The 16,245-nt window shown below is 38.8% G+C and overlaps 1 protein-coding gene across 1 annotated transcript; it reads left to right on the top strand.

The window, feature by feature from the left end:
* Nucleotides 1-6,078: 6,078 nt before the first annotated feature.
* On the top strand, nt 6,079-13,257 carry LOC117298864. Its single transcript, XM_033782220.1, has 7 exons — nt 6,079-6,715; nt 9,297-9,363; nt 9,795-9,820; nt 10,735-10,804; nt 11,824-11,918; nt 12,512-12,657; nt 12,871-13,257. The coding sequence occupies exons 1-7, from the start codon at nt 6,404-6,406 to the stop codon at nt 13,082-13,084; spliced, it is 930 nt and encodes a 309-aa protein (XP_033638111.1). The 5' UTR covers nt 6,079-6,403; the 3' UTR covers nt 13,085-13,257.
* The last annotated feature ends 2,988 nt before the right edge of the window (nt 13,258-16,245 follow it).

Genomic DNA, 16,245 nt, shown 5'->3' with positions numbered 1-16,245 from the left:
CCGCATCGCCCGCGCTCATCAACACTCACCTGACTTAGCCCACTCAAACCCCCGCGTTCTCGCGGGCGTGTGAGTGGGCTAAAAAGTCAGGTTATTGTACTGGCGGTTTGGTGATATTTTGGCCATGCTGTGCGCGGAAGGAAAACGAAAAACGTCTTGCACCAAGACTACCCAAAAGGTGGGAAAATAGACACAGCTGATTTAACATTTGGCAAGCGTATAATTAGGTATTTTTCGTGCCAAGCACGCCTTGCCATAGTGTTAAACTAAAGAGTAATTGGCTATTGTATAGTAAATTTATCAGATATCAATAAAGAGGCCCGTTTTACAGCATTTGGGTGTTTTGTAAAAACAAAGACTAAAAATGTTTGCAACTACTTCTTATCAGGCCAGTAGAACCTTCAAAAAAACAAAATGTAATGTTCATGTTATTAGTAACCACATACGGTTGGATTCGTTATAAAACGAAAATACATTAAAACTTTCAAAATACATCACCAAAACTTGTTATTAATCACGTATGTACAAGATAAAGCAGATGTTTAAAAAAAGTAAACGTCATGCAGGTCTCGCCCATTATATTAATGGGTTTCCACACGTTGCTGTATCGATGGGAACAACAACGCGTCCTTCAGAAGGTTTGCCTGCCAACAAAATATTCTGAACGAAGCTTTAGAGATGATGATGAGGAACACGTTGCCTTGGATCGGTCGAGTTGGTCTTTGAAAAGCGTTTGTAACCGTTTGTTATAAAATGCATATGGTTAGAAAGATGTTGTAAAAGTAGAATACAATGATCTACACAATTTTGCCTCGAAATTGCGTGGTTTTCCTAACACGGTCGGCCATTTATGGGAGTCAAAAAAATTTGACTCCCATAAATGGCCGACCGTGTTATTAGTCGACGAGGTAAAAGAAAAACCACGCAATTTTGAAGCATATATATTTGTGTGGATCATTGTACTCTACTTTTAAAACCTCTTTCTAACCATGCATCGATAACAAACGGTTACAAACGCTTTGTATACCAGCTCGTCCGATCCAAGGCAACGTGTTCCTTTAAGTTTAAAACATACAAAAACAAATTCTCAAATGTCATGGACAATGTACACAAACTACATGTGCATGCAACATTTGTACATGGCTTATCGTACTGAAGTAATAGTGGTATCCTGGCAACATTAAGTGACACTTAAATGACCTGTACACGTTTGGTAATAATTACTCAAAAATGTACTTGGTAACGAGCAACAGAGAGTTGTTGATAGTATAACATATTGTGAGAAACGACTCCCTCTGAAGTAACGTATAGTTTTTTTAGAAAGAAGTAATTTCTCACTAAAATAATAAAAGAATTCTGGCCAGAAGCCTTTTATTCCTATCTGAAAGCACACTACTTTGTACAACAGGGGTGTTTTTTCCTTCCTTGCAACTACCAATGTTCACATGTGATCACGTGACCTATATTGGGTAGAGAAGTCACAAATACACAGTAAAGACATGGGAAGACTCGTACCGATGGATCATAATCTGCTGCATTTTCGATAAATAACACTTTTAACTAAACACGAAGCTCTTTGTATGAAGTTGAATGTTGTGACATTGATCGAAATCACATTTACTGTTAGATTTTCCAGTGTTCTACTACAATTTAGAGTATGGTTAGACTACGTAAATTACTGAGGCTTGAGCTTTTGCGCTGTGCACGGCGTGAAGTTGGGCTGTGATACGGGAGATCGCGAAGTTGTCCGACTCTAGCTGAGACTTGAGCTAGCTCACGCGCCGTGGATTTTGCGCTGTGCACGGCGTGAAGTCGGGCTGAGATAAGGGAGATCGCGAAGTTGTCCGACTCTAGCTAAATAATTTGAAGCTGAAAATAAAGGTATTTCCAGCTTCTTCATGAGATTTTTTTATTGAAAATACGTTTGTCAAGCACAATGTACAAAATGTTATTAAAGGGGTTTCACAAAATGTAACATTAAATAAACCCATCCTTGTCCCAACGTCAGGGGCTGTCTCTCAACATTGACGAAACAAAAGTGTTTCATCGACCTGCTCCTGGTCAACTCTCACCTCCTCCTATAAGATCTTAATGGTGGCCGGGAACTTGAAATGTGGAGAAATCTTGGTAGTCCCCTTTCCAAGAGTAAAGTTTTTCCCCAGCTTCGGGAAAATAAAACACTCCAGGGGTCACTTGTCTAAACCAGCCTACTTGTAAAAGCCAATATTTCTATACTATTATATCCACCTTGGTTATAGGGTCTGGGTACTTTTTGTAGGACAGAAAACACACATATTATTTACATCAAACCTACACAGTTTGAAGATTATGATTAGCTTCCCTGAAAATATTACGTGCTGAGGTGCTGTAGTTTTTGATAAATGAGTAAAACAATGTCTTGAAAATAGTTTTCGTCTCAGTGATCGTGAAACGAATATTGTATTGCCTGTAAAAACGTATTTTCATGTAGATGTCAAAGACCAGTCATCTCACTATGTGTATCTCAACATGCAAAAAACAAAAACTGTGCAAATTTGAACTCAATTGGTCGTCGAAGTTGCGAGATAATAATGGGAGAAAAACACCCTTGTCACACGACGTTGTGCGCTTTCAGATGCTTCGTTTTCGGGACCTCAACATTTAACTCTGAGGTCTCGAAACGAAATTCGTGGAAAATTATTTCTTTCTCGAAAACTACGTCACTTTTAAGGGAGGACCGTTTCTCACAAGGTTTTATACTACCAACAACTCTCCATTACTCGTTACCAAGTATAAGGTTTTGCTAATCATTATTTTGAGTAATAATTTTATACTTATAGTGTTAAGTACATTTAAGTCGATATTTTGAGATAAACAAATTAGTTTTCTAAATTAAAACACAACCCTGTCCATCTTCTGTCAGTTTTTACTGTTATTTTCATGGCATTAATTGGTAGTAAATAAGGGAATCAATGTGTGGTGAAGAAGTTTTCAACTAGTGGTTTAATCCCAACGAGGCCTGGTTCTTGATTATTGTACCGAGACGAAGGCGAGGTAAACTATCAAGAACCAGGCTTTGGCGGGAATTGTTCAATGATTTCTTTCAACACAACACCTCCAGCTATGAAATGGTAAGGCCCTCGGGTAAACAACTCCTTATAAGGAGATTGCTGTGCGCGTCGCGCGTATCGCGTAATGTGGCACAACTGTTTCAGCCGTTGCTCTCGACCAATAGGAATGAAGAAACTGTCTTATAAGCACAGGTGCAAGCTCGCGTGTCACGCCCATGTTTCAACACTTTTTACTGGTTATAAACAAAGGTTTATACACACCCACGTGACGCGCTTTCCACCAATAGGAATAGCGAAACTGTCTGAGGTATTTATGAATTATGTTTTTTGTTTGGGCTTTGTTGTGATTTTCTCTGAGCCTTTTTTTTATTATCCTAAGTAAATAGGTTGCCAACCTTTTGGCTTGAGCTTATCAACATGTCATTTCAAGGCCAGACATTACAACCATTATGTATACGCGGCCACTCGAAACCGGGACAGTCCCTATTTTAATATTCCCTATTTAAATAGGGACAGCACCCAGGGACAGCACCTGTGTTTTTTCATGCACTAGATTTGCTTACAAAAAGAGCTGCACACCCACAAAATAACACGAAGTGGTTGAGGGGTGCTCCGGGCAAATGTCATTATTATTAATATCAAATATCCAGATGGGTGACTCGGGTTGAAATGAGACGTAAAGGTCTATGTACTAGAACAGTGCAGACAATACCCAATGTCATCAATAGGCCTAGGCCTATACTGTATGGCAGTATTATCAGATCATAAACCAGGTTGCATATGCGGAAAGTGGTCTCAACAGTGGTCTGTAGCTACATCTTGTTCCATTTTCGTGCATTACTTCTAAGGCAGTGGACACTATTGGTTATTACTCAAAATAATTATTAGCATAAAACCTTACTTGGTAACGAGTAATGGGGAGAGGTTGGTAGTATAAAACATTGTGAGACACGGCTCCTTCTGAAGTAACGTGGTTTCCTAGAAAGAAGTAATTTTCAACGAATTTGATTTCGAGACCTCATAATTAGATTTTTTTTTTCTTTCATTATTATCTCGCAACTTCGACGACCAAATTGGGCTCAAATGTTCATAGGTTTATTAATTTATGCATACGTTGAGATACACCAAGCAGGTCTTTGACAATTACCAGTAGTGTCCAGTGTCTTTGAAAAAAAATTATCATTTGTCCGGACCTGTGAACAAAATAAATAAGCAAGGTATGATAACAATCTTGCAGAGGTCTTGAAATTAAATTTGCAATCGTCATACTCATTTTTGCAACCGTCAGTCTCTAAACCGGTATACACCTTAAAAAACGACATCACTCGTAAATAATACAAAATGAAACACTATCTCTATATATACAATACTTATAATACGAACTTGTATTATAGCAGCCAAATGGTCGTAATTTTGACCGCAGCTATAGAAGCATCGCACAGCTCTTCCTTGACATTGCTGTACCATCATTAGCCATGTGAAATATTGCGAAATTGTTTGCGACCTAAAGCAGAAAATTACATCACCATGAACATAGATAAATGATTTCCTTTACAAAACTAGTGCCGTGTCTTATTTAGTATTATGGCGAAGACTATTGCGTTGCAGTGTCTAGTCCTTCCTTTTCTAGATAGGACTTTCGTACAGTATTAGATTAACCACATGATGCAAGAGGAAATTCAAATAAATAAAACATCGATGTTATTGGTCTATGAATTTGTTTGCAATCACATCCTATACTAGCTGTATACACGGCTCTATTACACAACACGAGTGCAATGCTTTTAATATTTTCTAAAACTCAATATTTTGGTCAAGACTACAGCGTTGCTTGTGGAAATTTATGCGATTACGGAAGAACGTTCGAATTTGGATAAAGCAGAAACCAACACAGTCCCTGATAATAACATCGCCATTACAGGTGCTCGAACTTTCAAACACTGTTGTATTTGTTGCTGGACATCGTCTCATAAATGAGTCGAGAAGCGGACAGTTTAAGGTTGGTTAACTATAAAAGGCACTGGACACTATTAATAATTATTGTATTTTTTCCTATAGTCTCTACAGTGGCGTTAACCATTGGAGGTCATGAACCCTTGGCTTAAAAAAAATCGAACAAATTAACAAAATGGAATGGTTCGATACATCAATCAGCCTACTCCTAAAAAATTATAATTATTTTAAAAAGTATATTTGTATATAAATAAATACAAAAATAGAAATGATCAAAAAAAATATTTTAAAAAGAGAAAAATAAATAAATAAATTAACAGTTACTGTCCTTTTACTGTCGTCTTAAGTTAATCGTTTTCTACGATGTACTTAAATTTACTTTTTTTATCGTGTGTTGATGTTCGTGTTGTTTGGTATGTAATATCACCATTTGTTCATTGTAATTTTAATTATCATTTTGTATGTATTGATCTATGTGTATCTCTGTTAAAGTTATGGAAGATGATTGTACATAGTTATCACTGGAGATAAATTACATAAATGAATAAATAAAAGAATAAATACCTTTGTATTACCTCCTGTAGCTCATTGTATCTGTTATTTAATAGCAGTATTTATTAGTCTTGTTTTATTGATGTATGTTGTTGCTGATGTTTGTTGTTGAATAAACGGAGTAGTATAACTCCACATCAAGAGAAAAAAATATATAAAAATGACGATACTATTCAATTTATCGACAAACATATGCCTTTGATTATACATTGTATACATAATAAAGATTGACAACTAAAATAGCAGATCAAAAAAAAACTGGCAACATAAGATAACGAGCTTATCACATCTCAAAATAAGCCCTTGTAAGTTTATTAGAAAACCGGGGAACATATCAATTTGATGTTTATTTTTCAGTGAATTACATCGTTGCTCAGAATTACTCCGTAGTATACGTTATTCATAATACGGGGCCATTTGTGTACAATAGTCGCTCCTCCCATTATGGTGTGTTGAATCTGATGTGTTCATGTCCCGTGCTGGTTGTCAACTCGACCCAGTGCATGTGCAATCTTGATGTAGCGACTCGGCAGCACATCAGTTTAGTATCGATTGCTTAACGCGCATTGGAACATGCTCTGCCGCAAATCGGGTAATTCCCCGTATCTTACATCCAATGGAACTTCGCTCTGTGTAAATTACTTCATATCAAAGCAAAGTCACTTTCTCTCTCAGAGATTACCATATTTTGTAATCTCAAATCTTTTTTTGGAAACACGCACATTTCATTTAGAGATGTTAAAATCGTTTTCACATCTTGAGCGTAGGCCTATATATTTGGTGGAACAATTCTCATGACAGTATTATTCCTAGCAGCCTTCACTCGATAGACATCTTTAAAAAGCATCATGGCATCATCTTACATCAATGGCAATGTGGAAGCATGTTATGTACCTGAAGATACAGCAACTGGAGAGAAGACTACCAACGGACATGTTGAAGATTCGAAACACACACAAGCGAGCCGACTTCAAATATCATACACGAGTCTTCTCCTTCACGTAGTTTCCTTTACAGCCGTTATTTGGTTAATCGTACAAGTAGTTCAACTCAGGTATGATCTTGCCCGGTTGCATAATGAGAACACACGGATGGGAGGTATCGATTGGCGTGATGATCAACATAAGCCAACCCAACAAGCAGAAGATGAAATTATTCAAGTAAGTTACATTTGATTTTCTTTACGGTATGTTCACCGGTGGCTTTAAAATGGGTAAGATAATTTCCATCATCAACTTTAAATAAGTAGGTCCTACACGTAAAATATTGGCTGTGCTGTGCATGCTGGACAGGAGCGAGAATAAAGCAGCCCTGGGTAGTCCGCCACCACCTCTGTATTCGAAGGTTACTTATCATGGGCGTCAATCGAGGGGGGGGGGGGGCACAGGGGGATGATCCCCCACCAACTGTTGGGTGATGGGACACCACAATATCAAATGTCCCCCCTCAAATTGGCATAAGATTGCACCACACAGTGCATCTAAAGTGCACAATTTTCGGAAAAACTTCACGTCTGGATGTTCCATCGTTGACAGATCCCCCACCCCCGGTCCCCCAAAAAGGTGGGGGTGAAGAGTTGGGACATTATGTTCCCCTCGCCCCCCCCCCCCCTTCCTGTTTTTGACAAATTTCATCATAAAGCTAAAGTTTTGTACTGTGTCCCGCATGGGCATCAATATTTAATCGTTATGGCAATTTAAGTAAAAGTTCATAAAGCTCGCCTCATAGTTATCGGTTTTTACTGCGTTTCAAATTCAGAATTCGGTCATTCAATTTCGTTTTGAGGCATTCAAGTTCCTAGCACACTCATTTTTTTTTCATGACACACAATCATCATTCAATTTCGCAAAGCTGGTTCGACTAGAGATTTTGCTGATTAAATCATTTTCAATTTCGTAAAGAGGCAGTCAATTTCGCTCACCGGGGATTCAAATAAGTACGACTAAAGAAATATGAGTAAACAGAAAAACTGTATGAGGCAAACCGTTTCGTACCTTCACAGGTTCAAGATGGAATGCTCCCTTCAAAAAGGCGAAGTCGAGTTGAACAATCAATCTTTAAAAAAATTAAAATTTATTTTCTTTATTTTATGTTTCCAGTAGACTTTACCTTGGGCCCCATAAGGGTTGTTTTCTTCTTTATTTTTTTCGGGAGACCATCAATGGTTAACTGACCAAGACCTGACATTTGAATGTGTTTGAATGGTTTTTTGTTTTGGTTTTTTTTTTTTTTTTTTGGGGGGGGGGTTTGAATGTTTTTCCAGTTGTTGTTTTTGGTAAATATTCACCAACCATCTGTTGGCGTGCCCAGACATCTTGGCATATTATGTTCAAGAGTGCCAAAACATTAACCGCATGCCTTTAACATTCGTATAAGGAAACAACAAGTTAATCAAGCGTTTTTAAGACTGCACAACTATCAGAATTGACTGCCTCAAAATGAAATTGAATGACTAAACACACGCCTCAAAAACATTCCTATGAATTTGAATGCAGCTTCGATGAATTGTTAAATTGAATGATTATTTGTTAAATCGAATGACGTAAAAGTAGCTTTGACTAGTCTTAAAATGAAATCGAATGACCCTTTTTTAGTAGCATTCGATTTCGTGCGAAATAGAACAGGCTGGTGGTTAAATTGGCTGCTCATTTTCCGAAATTGACCGAGAAAACCTATATGTTCAAGGGTGCCAAAAAAATTATCCGCATGCCTTTAACATTCGTAAGGAAACAAAAAGTTAACCAAGCGTTTTAAAGATTGCACACATTCCAGGATTGACTGCCCAAAATGAAATTGAATGACTAAACGCACGCCTCAAAAAAATGCTGCGAATTTGAATGCAGCTTCGATGAATGGTTAAATTGAATGATTATTTTGTTAAACCGAATGACGTAAAAGTACCTTTGACTAGTCTTAAAAAGTAATCGAATTACCCTTTTCAGTGGCATTCGATTTCGTGCGAAATAGAAGAGGCTGGTGGTTAAATTGGCCGCTCATTTTCCGAAATTGAACGGGAAAACCTACATTAGAGAGGAGTAATTAATTAGGTGTGTTAGAAGAAGACAACTAATACAGATTGAGTAGCCTCTGTAAAGTACGATTAGAACGAAACAAAACTTTGAATTACATTTGATTGTCCTTATCCTTATTAATATAGCACATGGTATTATTAATAGCGAATACAGACACAAATTTGTCACCGTCCTTTCGTTCCTTTTTTAAAGTGATTAAAGATTTTCTTTTTCAGTAAACCTTGCGTATACAAACATTGCAAGCTATCAATTAGACATATTTTTTCCAAAATCCAAAAGGCCAAAATTCTTCTGCTCAAATTTCGAAGGCATGTGTTCTGTTTCGTTAATAGGCCTTTATAAACTGGCTTAAGATTGCACCGTTAGAATGCAGAATTTTCCCCGGACGTTAACACTCGCATGCTCCATCCTGACAGATCTGCCCTTTTGGGACGAAACGCCGTCTGAGCACTGGATATGCAAACGTAATAGGCCTAATGGATACGAGGCTGTAATTTAGTTGTTTTCAGATATTGTATCATAGCAAAAATAAGCACCAAATGGTTTACATTACAGGCCTTAAAACTCAAAAATTCCAATTAATCTAAGCATTCTTCAAAGATATGCCCGTAGAATGATTGTGTTATATAGATGTGTACAATAACAAGGGCGACTGTTTCAGACGTCCGAACTTGAGTCCAATATTAATCTTGTTCTTATTTCAATATAGGATTCCAATGTGAACTTAAATACAAGACAGCGATCAAGGAGACAAGCGCAAGTCGGTGGCTCATCAGGTAAGATTATGTTTGGACCCTCAATCCCCTTTGCGTCCACAAAGACCATGACCCCGTGGGCTTGCGCAACCACCCGGCTTGGTGGTTGGCCACCTTACGGTTCGACATCAAGGATACCCCCCCCCCCCGCCCCCAACCCCAGCCGGACTTCCTGGAAAGTTTGGCTTTTCGAGGAGATAGGGGGCGGGGTAAATACGGAAAATGAGAAAGGTTTATATAGATATTTTTTTTATTTTGAGTAATAATCATTCTAGCAGCACTTAAATTCAACAATATACCAACATTACAGGATTTTTTTATCCAACTAGGCTTGAAACAGTTTATGCTACATGTTCCTTCGTCCATCCTATGAAGAGCACATTTGTATTTCTAGCCTATTTTATTATGTACTTTATTAATGAATTGTTTTAAAATCTGTTTCATTTCTGCAGATACGTATTCATACGATTATGATACGGTAAGTTATAGACTATAATTTGTAGTTAATCTGTCACTTGGTACGATTTTGAAGGGGGAAAGGAACGTCTCACTGAGTATACAAAGGCTGACTAACGGGGTGTATGCTTTAGTAGAATTTGCAGGCCTTATAGTAAAAACAAATCTGATTTATTCACAAGGTCAAAACATCGGAAGAGAGACTGAAATATTAAGAAGAAGAGTATCACGCCGCATGCTCTTTCGATGCTTTTGAATTCTAATTTGAATGAAAGCTTAAACCCATAATGAAACGTTAGTTCATACGCGATTAATATGTTAAAATTTGCATCGGAGATAAAGAATATTAATTTTGGCTGTAACCCATACACTGGTGTGTGTTAGCACTGTATACTCAGTACTTTCCCGAGCTCTGTGAAAGCAAATCACAGGCATATTACTCGGGTGGGATTTAAACCCAAGACCTTTGCAATTCTAGTGTCTTACCTAATAGACTACCGAGATTGCCCGGGTAGCTATAGAGGCAGTTCTAATCATATGTTTTGGCAGTGGGTACCGCAACGATATTTATATATAATAGATGTTAAATTTGCATCGGGGATAAAGAATATTGTTTTTGGTTTTTACCGTACACCGATGTGTGTTATAGCACTGTATACTTAGCACTTTCCCAAATCCTGTAAAAAAAAACACCCAGGCATATATCTCGAGTGGGATTCGAACCCACAACTCTTGAAATTCTAGAGCAGTGTCTTACCAAGTAGACAACCGAGATTGCCCGGTTCCTATAGAGGCAGTTCTGATTAGACGAGAATCTTTTAAGTGCCGGTTTGCCGTCATATCACACAAAAGAAGCTGATGAAGATTTGATGTTACAAATAATGTAAGACAAAACAGCTAAATGAGCACTCCTTGTCATGTTCGTTTTAATATCAGCTTCTCTCGGATGGCCTTCCTTCTCTTCATGTTGTCGGTAATCAGCAGGACTATCTGGAACAAAGTACAGGTAGGAAGATGTTAATGTTACTCTGAGAGTTGGTCAAGAAAGCTTGTGCTCAAGAAAGCTTGTGCTCAAGAAAGCTTGTGCTCAAGAAAGCTTGGGCTCAAGAAAGCTTGTGCTCAAGAAAGCTTGGGCTCAAGAAAGCTTGTGCTCAAGAAAGCTTGTGCTCAAGCTTTGCCAAAATGTGGAACGATCTGCCAGTTAGTTAGCCTTGCTCAAGGCAGTCGAATCTTTCACTCCGAAAAAGACCGCCACTATAAAAACCCACCGGTTACCACTGTTCGTATAATGAGTATAACCACCCCCCCCCCCCCGTGCACAACCGAATGCGGAGGCCGTATGCGGACACGGTTCCGCATGCGGATAAGTGGTACGAGTGCGGATGACTTGTGCACATTAGTCGTACGACAGGTGTTGAGCGATGTGACAGTGTATACTGGTTGGGTCGTGCGGTGTGAGCAAGGGTACCAGTTAGTCCGAGGAAAAAACTGAGCTTTTCTATTCTTAATCGCTTAATTTGTACTCTGTAGATTGTGATTTGCTTTATACTTCTTGACAGCAGTTCCCGCCTTTTATTATTGTACATTCATCTAAATTACAACTTTTTTTAAATTCCTGAATGTCTATTACAGGGACCGGTCTATTTTGTTTTGAACTGGTCTGTTTTTTAAAAGCCTTCTTTTTATGAAATTTACTCTAGTGATTTTTGTACTCTTCATTATTTGTTTATATTGCTTTTAATTTTCCGTTTAGATTCTTACATATTTACGCTTAGTTTACAACTTCTAAATCGTTATTTTTATAATGTGATTTGTATATTTACTTCTTAATGTGTTAATTTGTTTGTTCTTAACAATGTAATAAGCAGTGCCCAAATGGAAACCAGTATTTTTTTTACTGGTTCGCAAAGGAACCAGATAAAGTGTTTATCACTAATTACGTTTTCCTGGCAGGTGCACTGATTCGTTTTGACCGATCGGAACAATTGTTGTCTAGTGATGATGTTTTTTTTGTAACTATTTCAGTGAACTGGTTTACGTTTCATACGAGTAGTGATACTGGAATGTTGGGCAGAATCTCACACGAGAGCCTGGTGTTTGTGCACAACCAATTCATAGAGGTAGGTCTCACTACAACGCTACCATAACATGGCAATTGTCAAATACCTGTCTTCTCACTTGATGCACAAAATAACAAACATGTGAAAATTTGAACACAATCGGTCATCAAAGTTGCGAGATAATAATGGAAGAAAAACACCCTTGTCACACGAAGTTGTGTGCTTTCAGATGCTTGATTTCGTGACCTCAACATCTTATTCTGCGTTCTCGAAATCAAATATTAAAGTGAAAAATAGCTTCTTCTCCATAACTACGTTACTTCAGAGAGAGAGCCGTTTCTCACAATGTTTTATACTATCAACAGCTCTCCTTTGCTTTATACCAAGTAAGTTTTATGATAACAAATATTGTGAGTAATTACCAATGCCTTTAACTACCGTGCAGCTGAACTGTTCGGATTACAAGCCGTTACTACTTTTATATTATACAAAACCACGTGTAAAGCAGTAAACAAAATCAGACACACTGAGCTTCAAGAAATGCAAACAACTACCAACACTTTTACAGAGCCTTCTCCCAATATTATGTAAGTTCTGTTTTGATTATTTGCAATAAGTCAATAAGATGAAGTATTCTTCGTTTACCATTACAGATAAAACTGCCTGGACACTACTTTGTGTACAGTCAGATCACCTATGCGGGACGAGGAGGTAATTTTATAGGCCATGAAGTGGTGGTTAGACCTGATTGTGGCGATGGTAACGAGTTCGCTATTCTGGAATCTAGAGCTTTGCAAGTGTAAGTGTAACCATAAAAGTGCAAGTGCAATTATTTAAAGTAAAAACTATCTATGATCTAAAGTAACAATGAACCAATGTGCCACCGTAATGATTATGAGGTGCTAGCATAGATTGGAAAAAAGAAATTCCATAGAATTTTTACAATACCCATGCATAGTGATAAAACGATGCAGTATGGATAATATTTATTTCCCCATATTGCTGTCTACAGAACCCCCAATGCTGGGCAGACACCGAGTGGTGATAGTGGATATGGCGGTGGTGTATTTTACTTGGCGGCCAACGATCGAGTTGGAGTGCGCCCTCTACAAGGTGGCTCACACTACTTCACAAAGGATAACGGACCGGGCAGTTATTTTGGCGCGTTCCTGTTGTCAAAGAGTAGCAGTATGGATGTAGATCCAGACTTAAGGCGTTGTCCATAGACAGGTCTGGTTACCGACCAAGGTTTCTTCAATCAATTGGTCACAGAACACATGCTGCAGTGATTCGTCATAATAGCCATAGTCATTGTAAAGGCAACATCGTTAAAGACAATGGACACTATTGGTAATTGTCAAAATCCAGTCTTCTCACTTGGTGTATCTCAACATATGCATTAAATAACAAACTTGTGAAAATTAAAGCTTGATTGGTCATCGAAGTTGCGAGATAACTATGAAAGAAAAAACACCCTTGTCACACGAAGTGGTTTGCTTTCATGTGCTTGATTTCGAGACCTCAAATTCTAAACTTGAGGTCTCGAACTCAAACTCGTGCAAAATTACTTCTTTCTCGAAAACTACGTCACTTCAGAGGGAGCCGTTTCTCACAATGTTTTATACTATCAACCTCTCCCCATTACTCGTTATCAAGTGAGGTTTTATGCCGATAATTATTTTGAGTAATTACCAATAGTGTCCACTGCCTTTAATGTCAGGTTTGTAATATAAATGTATAAAAAAATAATACTCGTCGGGACAGTCTTATCACTTGTTGTATATCAATATAGGCATGTACACAAAATAACAAACCTGTTAAAATTTGAACTCAATTGGTCTTCGAAGTTGCGAGAAAGTAATGGAAGAAAAAACACCCATGTCACACGAAGTTTTGTGCTTTTAGATGCTTGATTTCGGGACCTCAAAATCTTATTCTGAGATCTCAAAACCAAAATCGTGGAATACTTCTTTCTCGAAAACTACGTTACTTCAGAGGGAGCCGTTCCCACAATGTTTTATACTCTCCATTGCTTGTTACCAAGTAAGTTTTTATGCTACCAATTAATATTTTGAGTACTGTAATAACCACTAGTGTCCACTGCCTTTAAGTGGTGATAACTTATGTACAGGTTACAGTTAATTTAATGGATGCTGAATAATCTGCGAAATCAGTTACACCTTTTAAAAATTAATACTATTAAGGTTGTTTGGATGATGCTGTAAATAATGTTATATTGTTAATCGTTGACCGCGAAATATTAACGTATTGTTGACAAAACGGGTTTGGATCTTTGTAGAGGCCTAAACAAAATAATTAGGTTTGTAATAATAAAAAGTAAGCAAAATAAATTGGTAAGCCCTACCCAAACTAAACTCTCCACGACAGGGTTATCAATCATCTGGGTGTGTATCCTCGGCTAGCCGGATGTTAGACTTGGCCCCTGTCTTTATCTACATGCAAGGATAAAGGCAGGTACCTGCTACTCAGATCAAGTGATTCTATTGGACACAAAGATATCATTGGATAAATTAATGGGTGCGTTCGTTTAGCTTCCCTGGGTCATCCCCGGTCTGCCCCCAGGTCAGCCCCTAGTGCCCTGCTTGTGGAGTGGGTCACTTGGGGGCTGGCCTCAGGTAAACGACGTCACTACGAGAGCGGTGAGTGGTCGTTCGTTTAGCTCTTGTCAGGGGCTCAACCGCGGGGTAGACACAGGGAAGCTAAACGAACACACCCATGCAGTGAATAAAAGCTACTGTATCTGGGTTTGTTTTGATTGGTCTGAGGTCACCTCGGACGACCAATCAAAACACAGATATTACAGCTTACTTTCGGTCGTCTGCATGTGTCCACGTATGTGTTATTATGTATACAGTACATTATACATGCATGTATTTTACTTGCATGTATTCAATGTTGGCATGGTGCATAAAGAATTTGACTGCGTATCTCTTTGTGCAATGAATGTAGGTCTCTGGAATATTCACGAGCCTCAAAGTTAGTGTGACTTCAGATGTTCAGGCTAGTCGGATGTTTGTCAGGCCTATATTTTAGAACAATGTAGATCATGATCAACAATCATCCTGCAAGTAGATATAAAGCATTAACTGTATGATATTTTGGGGTATACATTGTGCAGGTTCTTTTTGTTAATATTATGTAAATATGTCGGGATTTGTTTCGCCATTTAGTGGCAGTTGTTAATGTGCCGTATTCTGTTTCATTTTTCTAAACACTATGGACCGGCAATGGGGTCAATAATCAGCACCCCGAAGGACTTTGAGTGACAAGAAAAGGAACCGAAGCTTAGCGGTCGGAAAATGTGTTTATTTTGGTGACTAGCATGCTGCCCGAGGGGGGGGGGGGGACGGGGGGATGTGCACTGATGACTGATTATGTCAGTGCCTATTGCTTTACAACATGCTGTATAAATTATGAAATACAATAAAAATCAATATTTTCTAACTTTTTTAAATCACCAAACAGCTTATGAGCATTAAATCATTAGCAATTCAGAAACTTAAGGAACGCTTGAAGATTTCTAAGATTCTGTTTATTAGTTTCTATTCACCGTTCACATCATGAGAGGGCGCTGCGTAACCAATCAATTTTGTTTTTAAAATAATTACCCGCGTCGAGATCATTAATCTCCATATCTCCATTATACACATTGGGTGCTTTCGTTTAACTTCCCCGGGTCGACCCCGGTCTGCCCCAGGTGCGTTCGAATAGACGATGTGACCTGTGTTTACATTCAAACCGCCCTCTGTTGACAAAACACTGTATACGTCATGTTTCGCCGGGCACTGAGTTGCGTAGTCATAGTAAGATTGCGTACACTTTCTAGCTGGCTGCCAAAACACAAAGGTTTTGCCCGGCGGTATGCGCGCGAACCATGTTATGGTTTTCGTGTGACGTCAGAGGTCACATCGTCTATAGCTTTGACGCCATTCCAGGGGCTCACCCAGGTCAGCCCACCCGCCCTGCTTGTGGATTGGGTCATTGGGGTGACCGGAGATGCATGACGTCACCACGAGAGGGGGCAAGTGTGATCGTTCGATTAGGTCAGTGGCTCAACCGAGTGAGCACCGCGGGGTCGACCCTGGGATTTAAGCTAATCGAACGCATGCCCTCTATTGACTGTCGATGAGGTAAATAGTGCACGTTTATTCCCCGAGGGACTTTGAGCATGTAGCTTTGAGTGACCAGAAGAGGGACCCATACATCCCTCTTCGTGGTCACTCACAGGCCCGAGGGGGATAGACTGGTGTGGTAGGAGATTCTTTCCCCCCGAGATTCACCTCCCCTCCCCCATTATGGCAAACTGTGTACAAACATTCGCGCTTTTTAGCGCCCTCTTTTGAGCATGAAGCTTAGAGTGACCAGA

This window comes from Asterias rubens, chromosome 13 (assembly GCF_902459465.1).
Source record: "Asterias rubens chromosome 13, eAstRub1.3, whole genome shotgun sequence".
Classification (NCBI taxonomy): domain Eukaryota; kingdom Metazoa; phylum Echinodermata; class Asteroidea; order Forcipulatida; family Asteriidae; genus Asterias; species Asterias rubens.
This window is presented reverse-complemented; position numbering and strand designations above follow the sequence as displayed.

Bases quoted from the DNA above. Each gene is read 5' to 3' on its own strand.
- LOC117298864 (XM_033782220.1), top strand. From the start codon at position 6,404: ATGGCATCATCTTACATCAATGGCAATGTGGAAGCATGTTATGTACCT. The intron at 9,364-9,794 runs GTAAGATTATGT...TCATTTCTGCAG, and splicing joins GCAAGTCGGTGGCTCATCAG to ATACGTATTCATACGATTAT. The intron at 10,805-11,823 runs GTAGGAAGATGT...TAACTATTTCAG, and splicing joins CTATCTGGAACAAAGTACAG to TGAACTGGTTTACGTTTCAT.